The following is an 18235-nucleotide window of genomic DNA, read 5'->3' as shown; positions in this document are numbered from 1 at the left end:
TGCACACAGAAGAGTCTGCAGGACGGTCTGCATATCAGCCTCCCAAACAAGCATTAACAAACTTCAGGTTGAAACCATATAAGGTATCTTTCCCAATCTCAATAGAATGAAACTAGAAATAAATAGCACAAGAAAAACTGGGAAACCCAGTGATAGGTAGAAATTAAACAACTCTTCAAGAATGGTGGAAGAAGTCACAGAGGAAATTAGAAAAATAGCTTGAAACAAACACCAAACACCAAAACTTATGGGACGTAGCAAAGGCCACTCAGAGGAACGTTCATAGCCGTAAATGTGTGTGTGAAAAAGGAAGAAAGATCTCAAATCAATGAGGTAACTTCACACTTCAAGAGATTAGAAAAAGCACACACTAAACCCAAAGCAGTCAGAAGGAAGGAAATAACAGAGATCAGAGATAAATGAAACAGAGAACAGAAAAACAATGGAAAAAATCAACAGAACAGAGTTGTTTTTTGGAAGGATCAACAAAATTCACACACCCTTAACTAAATTAAGAAATAGAGAAGTCTCAAATAAGTAATATTAGAAATAAAAGAGGAAATAGTACAACCGACATCACAGAAATGAAAAGGATCAAGAAAGACTGATGTGAACAATTATGTTCCAAAAAAATGGACAGCCCAGATCAACGGATAAATTCCTAGAAACACACCAGGACTGAAAACATGAAGAAACAGGAAATGTGAATGACCAACAATGAGTAAATGCACTGAATAAGCAATAAAAAAACTTCCCAGCAAAGAAAAGCCCAGGACCAGATGGCTTCACTAGAAAATTAATACCAATCTTTCTCAAATGCTTCCAAAACACTGAAGAGGAGCCAACACCTCTAAGTGCCACCCTGATGCCAGAGCAGGCAGAGACCCTACAAGGACGCTGCAGACGGAAAGCCCTGGCGCAGACTGACACCAGCAAACCTGACTCAACAGTACAGATGAGGACCGGACACCATGACCAAAGGAGGTTATTCAGGGCCTCAACACATGATGAGAAACCCTCATGATGACCCGAATCGACGCAGAAGCAGCATCTGACAAGATTCACTGTCCCTCTGTGACAAAAACAGCAGTAGCTGGGACTTCCTCCGCATGACAAAGGCTGACTTCCCGCCACCTGGGTGGGGGACGAAGGCACAGGGCCCCGGGGCTCCAGGTGCACACCTCACCCCGAGGGCCAGGACGGGCCAGTGCCCACGGAGCCGACAGACAGACCCAGAAGTGTCGGCATCTCTGCATTACAGACACGAGGGCTTGGGCCTTCCCCCAGAGCCTGTGTGGGCAGGAGCGGAGCAGGCCTGGGGTGTGCACTTGCCCCCAACCACCTGGGAGATGGGGGCAGCCAGCTGAGCTTCCCCCCGCCCCCCCCAACCCTGGGAGCACACCTCGAGAGCCACGGGTGGTGTGGCTCGCAGTAACCACATCACTCAGTTTCTATGTGGTAGGATGTCTGCACATCTTGTGTTCTTGTTGACCCAAATGGTGTGCTTTTCACGCAAACCAGCCTCCGCAGAACCACCCCAGCCCCTCCGTGGGCTCTCACAGGCTCCCCTGCCCTGGTCACCCAGGACCAGGTGCCACACATCTGGGACAGCTTCTGTGCAGGCAATCCTAAAGCTGCTCACCCTGCTTCACCTGCTCCTTCCCACAGAGACCACAACACAGGCTCTCGCGCACATTTCCACCCTCCGCTTCCTGACTCACTCTGGTCCTTCACAGGTGGCCCCGGGGCCTGGCCTGCCCCTCCTCCTAGGAACGGTAAGTAACAAACTATCTTTTCATGACAGTTGTCCCCTGATCTATTGGTGTTACCATACCCAAATAATAACAAAACCTAGCTTCAAACACGCCCCGCCCTCCGAAGTTGGCTCACAACAGTGCGGGCACGAGGCTGCCCTTGGCCCACCCTTCACCCGCCAGGCCTGTCTTGTCGCCAGTACTGTGTCCACCGGGCCAGTAGATCTGGCATCTCCTGTGCTGCTCGTGGGACCCGGTCACTTACACCACTCTCCCTGCACAGGCGGTGTCTCTGAGCCAGGGGCCCCTGGCTTCATTTCCTCATCCCCACACATCCCAGTGCAGAGCTCAGAGCCCAAGATGCTGTCAGGATGCACATGGGCTCTCGCACAGCAGACCCGCCATGCCATGGGCACAGCTGCTTCCTGGGGCGTCTGCTCGGGGCTCCGTTCCCACCCCTGCCACGCCCCATGGTGACCCTCGGTTCCCCGTTCATAACACAGGAGCTCTGCAAGGTGGGCAGCCAGCCCTGGCAAAGGATGTGCTGGTGGCTCCGTGAGCAGCCTACCACCATGGCCCCAGGGGTGGGGTCCCTGTTCCCGTTTGGACACAGAACCTAGGCCTGGGAGTGAGGTCACCACCTGAGGTGCTGGGGCCCCTGCCCTCCCTGCCGACCCATCGCCGGGCCTCTCTGACCTCACAACCCCTCAGAAAAGCCCCTGCCACCCCAAGACGCGAGGGCGGCCTACCTTGGCCGGGTCCGCAGGGGCCTCCGGGGGGGTGTTCTCGGGGTCAGGCTCCTCACCGCTACCTTCGCCCACGTCGCTATCGGCCGCCTCCTGCAGGGCCTTGCCTTCTGGGGCTGCGTCTAGGTGTGGCCCCAGGACTGCGGGGCCCCGGCCTGCCTCGCTGCCCTCCTCACAGGGGAACTGGTCGCTAGCCATGCTGCAGGATGGACTGTCGATCCCACTGTCCCGGTTGGGGAGTTTAGCAGCACCGTTCAGCTCCCCCGAAGGGCCTGTGCCTGCGGGGCCATTCCCTGCAGCAGCTGGGCTGCCAGGGCTCCTGGGGTCAGGGTCCTTGCTGTGGGCTCTAGGCCCGAGTGGCAGTGCTCGCAGCTTCCCTGGGTCTGCCCTCGGGAGCTCCAGGGAGGAATAGCCAGGCCCAGAGTTCGGCTCCCCCAGGGCAGCGACAGGGGCCTGGGCTGTTGATGAGCCCCCTCCTGACTCCATCCTCACAGCTAAGCTGCCTGAGCTCCGTGGGGAGCTGGCCGGGGGGCTGCCTGTGGGGGGAAATGAGCAGGGTCAGTGCCAGCCAGGCTTGGACCACCCCTGCACGCAGCCCAGAGCGCAGCCCCCAGGCATGTCCCCCCAGAGAAGGGCGGAGGTGGGAGCGGACCGTGTGCGAACAGCCCACACGGCTCCAGCTGGGTCCTGTCCAGACAGGCTTTGGGGAATGGCAAATGGAAAGCATTTTAAAAATAAATTTCTTCTGTTTAAAAAAAAAAAAAAAGGAAAGAAGGAAGGAAAAGAGACAGAGAAAGAGAAGGAAACAGGGAGGAAAGGAGGAGGGAAGGAATCCCACAGCGTGAAGCCACCTGCCGCTCGACATATTTAAACTACACGCACAAGAGTAGCCATCGTGAGCGTGGCGGGTCAGGTCAGCTGGGTGCTCTGCTCTGCTCCCTGGGGTGTGGTTCTGAGGGCCCCTCCGCATCACTGTGGCCCGCACCATCCAGACCCTCCCCGGGCCAGGGAGGCCAAGGCTTTGCCCCAGATTCCCAGCCCCCACAAAGCTTCCTGGAGCTGCTTGTTGCCTTCCCTGCCCCCCCTCCTGGACGCCGTCGCAGAGGAGAGGCGAGTGAGGAATCGTGGGAGGGGTGAGGGGGACGGAGCCAGGGAAGATCGACATTCCCCAGAACCTTCCTTTGACCCCACTCACCTGACGCCCAGGTCTCCAGGGAGGGCTCTGCTCTTGGCTCCCTGCCGGCCACGCTCGGGGTCTGGGTTGGCTGCCTCAGGCTGTGAGCATGAGCGGGGCTGGGAGGTCGGCTGAAAATCTCCTTCCGGTCCAGCAGGTTTGAAACAGGGGTCCTGAAACAACAGGATAGGAGCATGAAAGCTGCCTTCTTCACCGCACCTGCAGGGGCCAGGTGCCAGACCAGCTCCAAAGGCAGAGAGTGGAAGGGCAGCTCTGTGGCCCCGCCCAGCGTGGCCAGCCCTGGACAGGTCATGGGCCGCAGGCAGACGGAGCTCGTGGCCTCCTGCCTGAGTGCAGGGGCAGCTCTGAGTGCCCAGCCCGAAACTCCAGGCCAGAACTGACCATCCCCGCCTGGAGCGCCCATGCCAGGGAGGTAGGGACCCACCCGTTGTGTAGACGGCCAGGGGGCACCTCCCAGCCACACCCAAGCACCCTCCTGACACCTGCACACACAGGCACCCAGGGCTCACACCCACGATCACCCAGCGGCCCACAGCTCCAGCACACACTCCCCTCCAGGCTGAAGAGCCATCCCTGGACACACAGCTCTCCCTCACTCTCACACAGAGCCATAAACGTGTCCAGAGCCTGCCCCTCGGTGCCTCGCAGGCGGGAAGACCTCCAGGCAGAGAGCGGGAAGCACTGCTGCCACACTGGAACTGCTGAGCCGAAGAGGCCCTGGCTCCGCCTGTGACGCCTGGACACGCCGCACAGCCGGCTTGCCATGTGGCCAAACTGCCCCGGGGAGGACCTCTCCCTAAGTGCCGGCAAAGCCGGAGCAGGGTGCACACGCATCGCGGCCCCTGCCATGTTCCTGACGGGCTTAACGGGGAGAAATAAGAAGGGCTCCAAACAGAAAGGACGTGCTTTTCTGCATTCCTTTCATAGCACAAGAGATAAACCCGGGTTCCCTGCCCAGCACGCAGACATGACACAGCCCTGCAAACGCGCCGGTGGAATGCCGGCCACGCGCTCAGCCTCTGTGTGTCCAGTGTGGCCTCTGGACGCAGGTGGAACCTCTGCAACCCCACCTCAGGGTGCCCGCTTCTGGTTGCCCTCTGCCAGGCAGTGAAGCACAACGCCCCCAACAGGTGAAAACTGGTGCAGTGCGCCCTCAGTCGCCGCAATTCCTGCAGGGACAGGGCCTCGCATGGACCCGAGGGACAGTGCAGGAGACCAAGCAGGAGGAGATCACGGGGCAGAGCACTGGAAGGAGAGCCCCTTCAGGGGGCAGAGGCTCCCCACAGGGAGCTCTGCTCAGGTCCCAGGACGCCCACCCGTTTACTAGCAGCATCACTGCTTCCCCGAACAGTGCTCTGAGCCGTGACGAGAGCTCGAGCCAGGGCAGTCGTGCATGCGTCCACAGATGCGGACACACACCTCCAGCTTCCAGAGGTGAAAGCCCCCAAGTGTGAGCTTGAGGCCTGCAGGAGGGGGACTTGTAGACGCTGTAGAAGATGAGCAGGTCTAGGGGGAGAGGGGGACAGCAACAGAAACCATCCACACTGAAGCGCACACAGAGAGCGACGTGAGCAAACGTCCTGCAGCACAACATACATGTAGCTGGAGTCCCAGAAGGGGAACGGGCAGGAGGTGTCTGCAGAATAACGACCACCATGGTGAATCCTAACAAACACCAAGGAAGATGATACACAAACGTCTCCAGGACACTGAGCGATGGCTCCGGAGAGACCTGTGCACAGCGGAAGCCGACGGGCAGAAGACAAGGGACACACCTGCCTTTCCGTCTACACAGAGTTCCAGGAGACACACATGAACCTGTGGTCTGGGACGATGCACGGGCTCTTGCCGTCGTGACTGGGGAGACCGTCTCACGGGTACGCACGCATGTTGAGACATCAGGTTTGCACCGTGCACACGCACGGTCCACCGTGTCAGTATACCTCACAGATGACGATGCCTCCGACTTGAGCCAACTTGGCAAGTCGATGCTCCCCAAGTGCCATCTTTTTTTAAGTTTTCATTTATTTATTTGAGAGAGAGCACGGCGAGAGAGCAATTGCACAAAAGCAGGGGGAGCAGCAGAGGGAGAGGGAGAAGCAGGCTCCCCACTGAGCTGGGAGCCGGACGCGGGACTCAATCCCAGGCCCTGAGATCATGACTGGAAGGCACACACTTCACTAAAGTGAAGCCACCCAGGCGCCCCCCAAGTGCCACTTTTACAGAAGGGACAGGGGTCGGGCCGAGCACAGGTGGCAGGCCCGCAGCCTGGGGAGGCTCCAGCAGCCCTGGTGCCCACCTGGTCATTCCTATCCGGAGGAGTGGGGTGCACCCTTCCCCTGGAGACCTGTGAGCCATGACCACCTCGTCTTCCAAGGGCAGCAGAACCAGCTCAGCCAGACAGGAAAGCCCAAAGCTCAACACAAAGATGTCCCACAGGGAGCCGAGTGTGGGGTACAACAGTGGAGACCACCGCCCCCAGTCTGATTCAGGAAGCCGCGGGATGCAGCCCATGGCCTTGCTCACCGCGGGACTGGTCTCCCCGCTGCCTTTCCACGTCCAAGGTCAGCACCAGAGAAGGCCAGCCCAGGTCCCACCTGCCCTCCACACTGCACAGGGGAGCAGGGGCTCTGGGGAGGGAACACACGTACGCACACGTGCCCACACCTACACACGTGCTTCCGTACCACACACACGTGTGTGCACACATGCACCACGTGCCAGGAGCTGTTCTCAGCACCTCTGTACACTCGCTCACTCACAGACACCAAGGTGGGTGATGTTCTGTGTTTCAGATGAGGAAGCCAAGGCTGACCCTGGCCATGCTGGCCTGGAGAACCAGCCCCTGGACTCTGGGCTGGGCTCCAGGCTCATTCTGACACATCCAGGGCCAGGGTGGGGGTGGGTGCGAGCACAGGAGGAGCCACAGAGCTGTCGTCAGCCATCTCTCTCTGGCCCTGGCTCTCGCCTTAGAGACGCTGAGCCCTCAGCTGAATGAGGCTGGCTCCTGCCAACCCCAGGAGACTCCGCCAGGGCCCGGAGCCCCGGACACCTTAGGCCGCTACCACCCAGCATCAAAGCCCCAGCACCGAGCCTGGGGGAGGTTCAGGCGCTGGAGAAGGATGGAGAAATTAAATGCGCAAGGCGCTGTGGACCACTTACGTGGCTCTGGAGCTCTGGCACTGCCCGGTGGCTGCCCAAGACAGGCATGGACGGTCCTGCACATGGGCCACAGGGCCGAGCACTACCCAGCCCCACCTGCTGCTAGATGTTCCCTCTTCGGGAGCAACACGGGCACCCGGCTAGAGCCCCCGCCATCCCCGTCTCTTGCCGCCTGGCACCTAGCATCCTGTCTGCTCCCTACTGACAGCAGCTACCTCTGGTTGGCCTCTGAAACTGTCCCACCTGACCGGCACCAGCCCCAGGATTGTTTGAGATGACGATGCTTAGTGGGGCTGCTCTCTCCCCCACCAAGCTCGGTGGTTGCTCACATGCAGCAGGTCACCTGAACAAGTCTGAAAATACACAGGGAGGTCCCTGTGCCACCACACCTGCACACAGGTCCACGCAGGGAGACGAGGCTGCAGAACCCATGAGGCCATGTAGCAGTAACCAGAGCTGCTTCGCTCCAGGGTCAGGCTCTGGAAGCACAGCCCTTCTCCTGGGGCCTCAGCCTGGGGTCTCCATCCTGTCCGCTGAGCACACAGAGATTGGCACAGACGGTGGGGTACCACGTGCTCTGGGATGCTGTTGGGGTCAGTGAGACCTGGGGCCGGGGCCTGCAGGGCAAGCTGAGCACGGAGAAAAGGAGACAGATCAACAGGGCACCGTCCCTGTGTGCTGGGACGCCCTTCTCAGCTCATACCATCGCTTAAAGTTATCGTGCTTTCAAATGCTGTTCGAGTGACACGTCCTTTTTAGAAAACTTAGAAGTTCCAGAAAAACAAAAAGGAAATAAAAGCTCCCTGTCCCTGTGGCACTGGGATGCCTAAGTAGGCAGTGGCCTGTGGGCTGAATGGCCCAGTGGTGGCTCCTAGGGGGGCTGCAGGTTTTCTTAGAGATGCTGCTTTTGTTCCAATACAGAATTCCAACACCTGGTCCTCAAGAACGCTTTCCTCCCAGGAGAACTGCAAGCAGAGAATTGAACAGATACGTGCGCGCCCGTGACCACAACCGCGTTCTTCGCAGCAGCGGCAGCTCGCGTGCACAGTAGCCACAGAACGTTCCTCAGCCCGCAAGAGGCAGGACACTCTGACACCTGCCACAGCATGGACAGGCCTTGCGGACACGAGGCTGAGTGCCCGTCCCAGAAGGACAAGCACCGTGTGAGGTCCCTGGAGTCATCAAATCACACGGAGTGGATGGCAGGTGCCGGGGGAGGGGGGTAGTGCTTAATGAGGACACAGTCTCAGTTGGTGAAGACGGAACATTCTGGAGACGGACAGGGAGGATGGCTGCACTGTGCGAACACACGTAAGGCCGCTGGACAAAGTGGTTTGGATGACAAATTTTATGTCACGTGTACTTTACCACAGAAAAACAGCTTTAGGAAAAGAACGTGTTTTAGAAAATTCTCATCAGAAGCTGTGTGAATGAGGGCTAAGACAACAGTGATTCAAACGCCTAGAACTTATGGCCTGCCTGGGTCCTGGCCTAGACTCGCACACCCCCAGAAACCCCTGGGCGCCCCCGCAGACACGCGGCTGTGGCGAGGGCCTGGCCCAGACCCCGCGCTGCCTGAAAACCTCCTGACCTGCTGCTACTTATACCGCCCCGGCCCTGCTGCCCTGCCCTCCAGACACCCGGCCCGGGGGGAGGGGGGTTGCTGACACAGATGGGGGGGCGGGGGGCCCTGACACAGATGGGGGAGGGGGCTGCCGACACAGACCCAGAGGGAACAGACTGCGTCCAAGCTCCACCAGGCTCCCCCCATGTGGCCCCCACCGAGTGAACAAGGGCCTCATGGGGCTTCCTGTGTGGATCCAGGGAGATGGTCGTGCATCGTGCTGCTGGCCTGAGGCTCGGCGCCAGTGATGGGCTGCTACCACTTACCAGCTGGGCCTCCGGGGACAAGTTGCGCTTGACGATCCTCAGTTTTCTCCTCTGTAAAACGGACATAACTGCCCTGCAAAGTTCCCAAAGCCTGAGGCGGCGCACAGCACTGGACCCCACCCGGCCACATCCTATGTGTTTGGCAGCCCAGCAAACATACACGGCCAGAACAGCTTGCCAGGCTGATGGGCTTCGGCCACTGACGCAGCCTAAAGCTCCCAGGGCCCTGTCACCGGCTCCATCCTGCAGGACTTGCTGAGGCCATGCCAGGGCACAGTACCGATGATGTGTGCCCAAAGCTAGCTTAACAGAAGCTCCCAGACAGCAAGCCCGGAAATGCACTGGGTCCCGCGCAAGGAGCCACGACAGAAGAGCTGGCGCAGGCTCATGGGACCACATGACACGCAGAACACATGGCACGTGGGTGCACAGCACGCAGGTACACTGCACGCAGGAACCATGTGCACGGGGCTCCACGACACATGGGACGCGCGGGCATGGGGCCGCACGGCGCACAGATGCACACTACGCAGGAGCACAGCACACAGGACGCATGCACACGGGGCCGCACGACACGCAGGACGCACACGCACGGGGACGCACGGCACGCAGGTGCCCAGTACTCGGGTGCACAGGACGCACACGCACAGGGCCGCACAGCACGCAAGACGCACGCGCACGGGGCCACACGGCACGCAGGTGCACTGCACACAGGACGCACGTGCGGACCCCGTGGGCTTGCAAAACCGACCACCTGAGCTGCTTCCGCTTAATCTTTTCACTTATACATAATGTTCTTCTTTTCCTTCCTAGTTTTATTTTCTACTATTAACACTCGCATTCTCGTGTGCTTTATTTGTATGTCCCCTTCTGTTTTTGTTTCGCTGTCGTCCGGGGCTGTAACTACAGACACCAAATCACTGTGCGTTGTGGTGGAGCACAGACCGGTCCCCACGCAGCAACCAGCTGTGCAGCAGAACAAGCTGCGTCTGGGCGGGCCCGCGAAGCTCTGGAGCCCTGATGGTGACCTAGTGTCGGACCCGCGTGCACAGAGCAGAGGTCCTAGGCCGACCTCAGGCACCCCGGGCTCCCCATGCTATGTCTGAGACATTCACCATAAGACCTAGTGAAACGAACAGACGAGAACCTTCCAAAAGCTTCCCACTGCACGGAGATCCTGACCACGCTCCCGGGGCCACCCTGTGTGCGTGCAGCCTGGCCCCACTCACTCCAGGGGTCAATGCCGCTGGGGATGGGGGAGGCTCCGCACGGACACCCCCCACACCCCCCATCACTCTCACTGCTGCCCTGGGACCCCCGCCTGGGGTCATTCTCACTGCCGCCCCAGGGGGGAGGCCTCCCCACGAGGACAGGTCTCATCTGACTGCACGGTGACCTGCCAGGTTATTGTGCAAAAGGGAGACCAGGCAGCAGGTTCACTCTCCCAAAGCCACACACTCGTGGGGGCTAGAGCATCACATCCTGGGTGCACATGCACTTCATGGGGGTCCACTGGAGCCCCCAGAGCCGACGGGAAAGGTCAGTCACTGCCCACCTCACTGGATGCCTACGTGGTGACCAATCATCACCACCATACCTGTGATCCCAGACGGAGGGAACAGAGTCCCAGGGGAAGGAACAGAGTCCCAGGCGGAGGGAAAAGCATCCCAGACAGAGGGAGCAGGGCAAAGGAGAATCAGCCCAGCCATCTGGAGAAGTGTACCTGGAGACTGAGGAGGTAGAACATAGGGGTTGGAGCCAGGATGGGTCTCCCAGCCGTGGGCAGCCAGGGGACCGTGCAGGTGAGTGATGCTCCATTCAGGGCTGGTTTCACGTGTCCTACAGTCTGACTTCCACACTCACCCCCTTTACTGAGGTGCCTCACTCTCCTCATCTGTCAGTGGGGGTCATGAGAACCCACTTGGGACAGGTATGGAGGATGTGGGGAGGCCGGTGCTCCCAGCAGCTGCACCACTGTCACTGTTCGGAGTCCAAGGACATCCCCATCCCTGGGCTCTCGAGGGGCTCAGGGCAGCAAAGCCCCACACGTCAAGGCCTCCATTAGCCCCCCATCTGAGCTCTGGCCTTCACAGACCAACTGAAGGTCAGGCCTCTGTGGGTCAGAGCACACAGTCCTGTCCAGCTTCGGGGGCCCCTGAACTTTTGGAGGTGCTGGCCTTTGTGGGGAGACAGACATCAAAGCCAAGGAGGGGAACCAGGGCCTCTGGCCTGCAAACACCCAGCTGGAGACAAACCACTTCCTCCCCGCGTACCCGACCCCGCCCGGCCCCAGCGAGCTGTCAGGCTCTGAAGGTGTAAGTGGGGCCCAGCTGGGCAGCATGCAGGCCAAGGCCCAGGGCTCCCGATGTCTCCTCTCTTTTAGGAGTAGCCAAGTGCTCAACCAGTTGCCTGCAAGCCCTGAGGGTCCCAGGAGCCAGGTGCTCTGAGTACAGCCGCGCCCCTGACCACACCCCCGCTCTGCACAAACACGGCACCGTCTGGCTCCACCCCGCTGCCTTCCGGACGTTCCCCCCCAGGAGTCGGCGCCTGGAGTCGGCAGGGTGGGCATCCCAGGGTGTCCTCCTCCGCAGTCGCACCACCACAGCCAAGCCCCATCGGTGTCTAAACTGCATCAGATTGCCGAGGAACCTTCCAGAGCCACACATTTTGTGAGAAGGCCTACCCTCCTAGGGACTGCGTGGACCACTCACCCTTCCTCGGCCCAGGTAAAGGAAGACCCGCATTGCCCAGGGCCTCGGGGACAGGTGCGCAGGCTTGGCCCATGTGGGGGTCACCCTGACCCGGGTCAGCCTCAGACCCCGGCCCCTCCTGGGCTCAGTTCATCTTAGCAAGAGTCTGAGGCGCCCCAGACAACACCCAGTGCTGTCCCGGCTGATGGCACGCTTGCTGCAGGCTGTGCCCACAACACGCTGGCTCTTCACAAATCAAGCCAGGGGTACCCCAGGAGCCAAAGGAGCACAGACACACCACTCACCCACCGCCACATGGCTTCCTGCCTGGAAGCCACCAACCCCCAGCTGCTCCTGCTCTCAACCCCCTCATCCCCAAAAGTGCCCCTTGCAGGAGCTGCACAGGCCCTGGGGGCCACTGAAGACCCCCGAGCTGGCACCACTCACCTGCTGTCCCGGGAGGGCGCACTTCTGCCCAGGGCTGACTTCAGGTTGCAGCAAAACACAACTTCCTTTTGCGGGTTTTGCAATACGGGTCACCAGAGACGGTGCCTTCGCATTTCCGCATCGTCACACGCCCAAGTTCACCGGTTCCCCAGCTGCCTCCTCTGTGAAAATACAGCCCAGGCGGGCTGGAGAGCTGTCCAGGCCCACCGAGAGCCTCTGCACCACGGCCTGTGGCGGTTTAACGGCGCCCTGAGCCGTCCCAGGGTGGAGCCTTCCCCCTCCACCTCGCCTCATGGGCTTCTGGGCACAGACCTGCGGGTACCCGACACCGGGACCCTCAGGGGGTCCAGCAGGCCTGAGCAGGCCCGGGGACCCTCAGAGGAGCACCCTTGTCACGGGGCAGCTCGGCGACCCCAGGAGAAAGTAAATGCACGGAGACGTGGAATCCCACAGAGCTTAGAGCGTGAGCTCTGCATGCGTTCCAGCAGTGGCTTGTTCGTCCCGCCCTGCACGCTTCTTGAGACACAAACGGATTTCTTTGAGCCTTGGTGTCCTCGTTGCTGGCAGGGGGTCACCGTGGAGCCCCCCCCCCCAGGGGCGGCGCCTCGCAGCCAGGGAACACGCGAGCGTGAGGAAGTGGGCACAGGGCGGCCAACAAGGGCGTTTCTCCAGCCCACGCGGACCCGCCGCGCGCATGCCCAGAGCGCACCGCGGCGGCTGCCCACGCACTCCCCAGGGCTGTCCGCCCAGCAGGGTCACTCCCGTGCTCAGTTGTTGGTGGGGGGGGGGGGTGGTCAGGCTGCAGACACTACCGTCTTTCCCTCCAGATAGTCCTCCTTTTAGCCCAGGATTTGAGGAAGTCTGTGAGGAAGGGGCTGGCTGACCGGTCAGTGGTAGCGCCGTGCACACCGACACAGGTGCGCCTCCCTCCAGGCGCGGGAAGACCCAGGTGAGCTCGCATGGTGCCTACCGTCCGGCCCCCAGCCGCCGCTGAGGACCAGCGCTGCCCCACCCAGCAGGTGACAGGACGGTGGCCCCTGTCTCAGAGGCATTTGGGCTCACACCCCGGCTCTCGGGCTGAGAACCTCAGAGCCTCAGGTCCTCTGCCATAAAATGGAAAGGAGACGGGGCGCACAGAGTTTTTGTGAGGAACGAGGGCGTGGCCTGTGGCGGGAGGAGGGGCCCCCCAGGCGCCAAGAGCAGCACCTGCCACCTTCCCCAGCACGGCCCTTGCCTGCTGACACCTCCGAGCCAGGAGACCCCAGAGGGACAGAGCCCTGTTGCACAGAAATGGCCTACGGAGGCAGGGCTGCGTTCGGGCAGCAGCCCAGGTGTCACGACCCAAAGGTGATGGGCAAAAAGTGGAGTGGGGTGCAGCCTGGCTGGAATGCATCAGGCGGGGCACCTCTCGGCCTGGGGGGCGGCACCATCCAACAAAAGGAACGCACTAGCCCTCGTGTTTCATCGGATAGAATATTAAGCAGCATACCATGGCCCCTCGTGGCTCTTTCATCGGCACTTCCTTGAGCTCAAGAGCGTGGGACAGTGGTACGGCTTCCACTTTCTCCTAGGGAGTGGAATGAGCACGTGGGCTGGCTCCCGGCAGCAGGCAGGGCCACCAGAGCCATGTGCCTCCTCCAGCCCTGGCCCCTCATTAAACACATTGAGAATTAATGTGTTTATTTCTTTGTAAACAAAACATGTCAGGATAACCAGATTCTCGGGCCACCTTGGTGGCTCAGTCGTTAAGCGTCTGCCTTTGGCTCAGGTCATGATCCCGGGGTCCTGGGATCGAGCCCCACATTGGGCTCCCTGCTCGGCAGGAAACCTGCTTTTCCCTCTCCCACTCCCCCTGCTTGTGTTCCCTCTCTCGCTGTGTCTCTCTCTGTCAAATAAATAAAATCTTAAAAAAAAAAAAAAAAAGATAACCAGATTCTCTCTCCTGCCTTTTAGGAGAATTCTGGGCACAAACAACATTAACATTCAGTGTTTACTGAACACGTTGTGGCACCGCAGTTCGGATCCGACATTCTGTAGTCTGGTATTCTGCCAGGCTCACTTCTGGACAGATGGAGTCCGCTATGTGGGCACGGACACTGGGAGAAGGAGCCCTCTGCACTGTCTTTGCAACTTGTCTGCACATCTAGAATTAGTCCAAAATCAAAGGCTTTTAAGTTCAACATTTAGTGTTTCCGTGGTTGGAGCAATCCTGCTGTGGGACCACGAGCCACGTTGCTTCTCTAGAATCTTGTTTCTTCCAGCATTTCACGTCCTGAAAAGCTCCCTTGCTCCTCGGTGGTCATGGAGGCAGCACGAGGGACAAAGGATGGTAAAGACAGTCACCAGACACAGAGCAGTCTGTCTGATGTTTACATGTGTGGAGCTGCCTCGACTCAACCCACCCTTGGTTTTGTGGCAAAATGGCTTGGTTTTGTGTTTTTAAGATTCAGATGGCTGGCCCCCATTGGATGAGTCACCTCCATTATTGAGTCTGGGTGAGGGGTGAGGGATGAGTGGGCTGTGGAATGATCCAGAAACTGATAGCTCAGGGCAAAGTTCAGGAACAGCCCGCTCAGGGAAAAGGAAATGTCAGTGGCCCGCACACACGTGATGAGACAGCTACAGCCCACACCCAAGTACCTTCTCTCCCCATCAGGTTAGCAGAGAGCCCTCCACATGATGGGGGGGGACAGAAGCGGACATTTGCCCTTTGACCCAGCACTCGCCACTCCAGAAATCGGTGCTGGCTGTACCCGCACAGGTGCACAGCAGCAAGGTGCCAGGTGGTTCCTGTGCCAGGGCAGGTAAGAGCAAGGCTGGAAACACCAAGGCCCACCTTGAGAGCCCCGGTGGGTCGACCCCGTGGTCCCCTCCAAGTGCAGAGAAACCCCTGTCTGATGGGTGGAGTGGCCAGACCTCCTCATGGGCAGACACAGACAGTCATTAGGACAGGATGGCCACCTGGCTGCCAGATGTTCTAGTTGTGAGCTCTGTAAACTCTTAAAAACGGTTCTGGGAAAACATGCCTGCCTCTCTACGCAGGGGAACCACAAACAGGGCAAATTGTTGACGCTTGATAAGTGAATTCCTGCATCTTTTCCGTAAGTTTGAAAAACTTAAAGAGCTGTTTAAGATGACTGTCTTACGGATGCAGACAGGATGAGAGTGAAAGCTCTCTCAGATCTTTTTGGTTCTTCAACCACGTAACCATACTGTCTATTTTTCAATTTAATAATTTTCATACGACCATGGTAACAAACACAAATTTTAAAATTCCACTTCTTCTCATGGTTTGTCCCTATGGCAAAGGTGGCACAGAGCCAAGACTCAGGCTGGTGCTCCATAGGCAAGCACAGAGGAGCAGAGGGAGCACGGGGAGGAGGAGGCTGGGAGGGAGCACGGAGAGCAGAGGCGACCGGGGAGGGAGCGCACGGCTATACCCCAGAGAAGAAGGAAGGCCTGAAAAGGAGCCAGCAGTGTTTGGGGAGCACCCCCGTCCCCGCACCTGTGGACAGCGATCGGGAGCCTGGATGGAGACAGAGCCGACACTAGCCGCTCCAGCCCCGCCCCTGCCACGGCCCCTCCCTGCGTCCGGCCTCCGTCCCCAGTCCAGCTGTATTTGTCGTGGGGAGAACCGGAGATGTGAGTGTCTGGCAATGGAGAACTGCTCCACAGCATGGGTAGGGAGTCTCTCTGATAAGTACAATGACTTAATTCATTAAGTAAGATAATTACTATAATAACAAATCACATTAAATTACAGTAAGACGGGCGCCTGAGTGGCTCAGATGGTTAAGCGTCTGCCTTCGGCTCAGGTCATGATCCCAGGGTCCTGGGATCGAGTCCCGCACTGGGCTCCCTGCTCCTTGGGAGCCTGCTTCTCCCTCTGCCTCTCTCTCTCTCTCTCTCTGTCTCTCTGTCTCTCATGAATAAATAAAATCTTTAAAAAAAAATTACAATAAGATAGGTGGTGTCACACAGGGGAAGAGAGAGGTATCAGTGGAACAGAACGGGGAGTCCAGATGTGCAATCACATGCACGCGGCGGCCGGGTTTTGGCGAAGGTGCTGGGGCTCGGGGCTGGGAAAGGAAAGCCCCCGGAGAGTGTGCTGCCGCCAGTGGACCAACGTGAACAGGTGAGCCTTGACCGTCTCACACACACACACAAACACAGCTGGAACGAAGCGCAGTGAGTGAGACTGCGCTCACTCTCTGAGTGAGACTCTAGAGCTTCCAAAAACGCATAGGTGGAACGCCCACGCCCTGGAGGCCGGCAGATGTCTCAGGCCTAAAAGCCACAGGAAAGACACTTGATAAACCGAACTTCATCATCATGAGAAACGTGTGCTCATCCAGAGGCCCCATGAAGAAGATGAAAGGGAGAGCCGAGGGCAGGAAGGAAATGTTTGTGATACTCTCTCTCTGACAGAGGACTTATGCACAGAATATATAAAAATATAAAAATTTCCTACAAATCAATAAAGAAAAAGACAAATAATCCAATAAAACAAATTGAGGAATAGACTAGACCAGGCACTTGACTTTAAAAAGTTATCTGAATGGACAGTGAGCACCCAGGGAAGCGCTCCATGGCACCTGCATGACGGAAATGTAAGCTAAAGCCTCGGTGAGACTCCACCACGCCCCTCACATGGGGGCAAGGACGCGGGGCAAGCAGGAGTCTGTGACACAGTGCCAACCGAAGTGTAAAATCGTACGACTGCTCTGGAAAACCGCTCCTCATTTTCCCACGAAGTTGAGCATACACCTGCCTATGATCCAGCAGTTCCACTCCCGGGGATCTCCCCAGGAGAAGGGAAAACATCTGTCCACACACAGACCTGGTCACCATGTCCGTTGCAACCTGATTCATCATAAATCAGAACTGGAAATGAGCCAGATGTCCACCGACTGGAGAATGAATCAGCGAAGCGTGCAACCATGTATCAGCGAGATGTGGGTGGATCTCGCAAGAAGCCAGGTGCAAAAGGCTGCTCTGGATGAAGTTAAAGAACGGGCAGAACCAGCACGGGAATTTGGAGCAGCATCACCTCTGCAGCTCTGGGGCGGGGGTATTGGTCTGGCCCGGCTACTGTGACAAAAATCCATAGAAACCACAGTGGAAATGCATTCTGTCCCAGTCCTCAGGGCAGAAGTCTGAGATCCAGGTGAGGGCAGGGCAGGTTTCCCCTGAGGCCTCTCTCCCGGCCTGGGAGATGGGCCACCTCCTCCCCCCCACCACCACTCCCCCGCATCCTCACGTGGCCGTCCCTCTGGGCATGTCTGTCCTCACCTCCTCCTCTTATAAGGACACCAGTCACACTGGGTTAGAGCCCTACCTATGGCCTCATTTTAACTAATTACCTCTTTAAGGGTTCAATCTCTAAATGGGGTCACACTCTGAGACACCGAGGTTTAGGATCTCAGCATACGAGTTTTGGGGGACACAATTCATCCCATAACACCACTTAAGGATGGGAACAGGCAAGGACATCACTGTTCTTGCTCGTCGGAGTGGTGGATGTTCCAGCCACGCAATAAGGCAAGGCGAGGAATGAAAACGCACGCAGAGCAAATGGAAGGAATAAAAGTGTCCAAATTTGCAGATGACATGATTGTCTACAAAGAAAATCCCGAGAATCTACAAAAGCACTGTTAGAACTAACAAGTGAGTTTGGCAGGTCACAGACACAAAATCAATTCACAAAAATCACCTGAATGTTTATACAATGAACACACAGACACCAAATCTAAAAGACATGATGCAGGGGCGCCTGGGTGGCTCAGTCGTTGGGCGCCTGCCTTCGGCTCAGGTCATGGTCCCAGGGTCCTGGGATCGAGACCCGCATCGGGCTCCCTGCTCCACGGGAAGCCTGCTTCTCCCTCTCCCACTTCCCCTGCTTGTGTTCCCTCTCTCACTGTGTCTCTCTCTGTCAAATAAATAAATAAAATCTTAAAAAAAAATAAAAAAATAAAAGACATGATGCCATTCACACTAAAAAAAAAAAAAAGGCTCAAATGTAAATCCAAGAAAACATTTACTAAACTTGTATGCTGAAAACTGTAACATGCTGGCGAAGAAATAAAATTCTAAAAAAAGAGGCATATTGTGTTTATGGACTGACGACATGACAGAAAGATGTCATTTTTCTCACAAATGATCTATGAGTTGATTTCAGTTTCTATCAAAGTCCCAGCAAGGCTTTTTGTCGATGTCAGACGAGCCCATTCCAGAATCTACGGGGAGAGCACAGGCCCCAGGGCCTCTAGGCAGCTGTGATCAGGAGGGACCATGCCTCTGTCACCACAGCAAAGGGGACTGGGTGGTGCTGGGGGGACAGACCCAGGGCTC

The 18235-nt window shown here is 57.8% G+C and overlaps 1 protein-coding gene and 1 long non-coding RNA gene across 5 annotated transcripts in view; one reads left to right on the top strand and one right to left on the bottom strand.

Annotated features, from left to right (window-relative positions):
- FGD3 (FYVE, RhoGEF and PH domain containing 3) overlaps window positions 1-11967 on the bottom strand; it is a 33712-nt gene extending 21745 nt beyond the window's left edge. For 2 of the 4 annotated variants that reach the window (XM_088018768.1, XM_028093046.2), the window contains exons 1-3: window positions 11885-11967; window positions 3696-3847; window positions 2504-3036 (exon numbers count right to left, since the gene is read on the bottom strand). In XM_088018768.1, coding sequence (XP_087874894.1) covers window positions 2504-2986 — 483 coding nt within the window. In that variant the 5' untranslated portion in view covers window positions 2987-3036; window positions 3696-3847; window positions 11885-11967. Of the gene's footprint in view, window positions 1-2503; window positions 3037-3695; window positions 3848-11884 lie in introns of those variants that run through there. The other 2 variants (XM_088018767.1, XM_088018769.1) reach the window with 1 other exon arrangement.
- Window positions 11052-15650, top strand: LOC114200752 (uncharacterized). Its single transcript, XR_003607514.2, has 2 exons — window positions 11052-11473; window positions 13838-15650. It is a non-coding gene; the product is annotated as an uncharacterized LOC114200752 (long non-coding RNA).
- The last annotated feature ends 2585 nt before the right edge of the window (window positions 15651-18235 follow it).

The sequence above is a fragment of the Eumetopias jubatus genome, unplaced genomic scaffold (assembly GCF_037043125.1).
Source record: "Eumetopias jubatus isolate StellerSeaLion01/CBP00866 unplaced genomic scaffold, mEumJub1_p1.0 scaffold_15, whole genome shotgun sequence".
NCBI lineage: Eukaryota > Metazoa > Chordata > Mammalia > Carnivora > Otariidae > Eumetopias > Eumetopias jubatus.
Note: the sequence above shows the minus strand (reverse complement) of the source record. Positions and strands in the feature narration are given on the sequence as shown.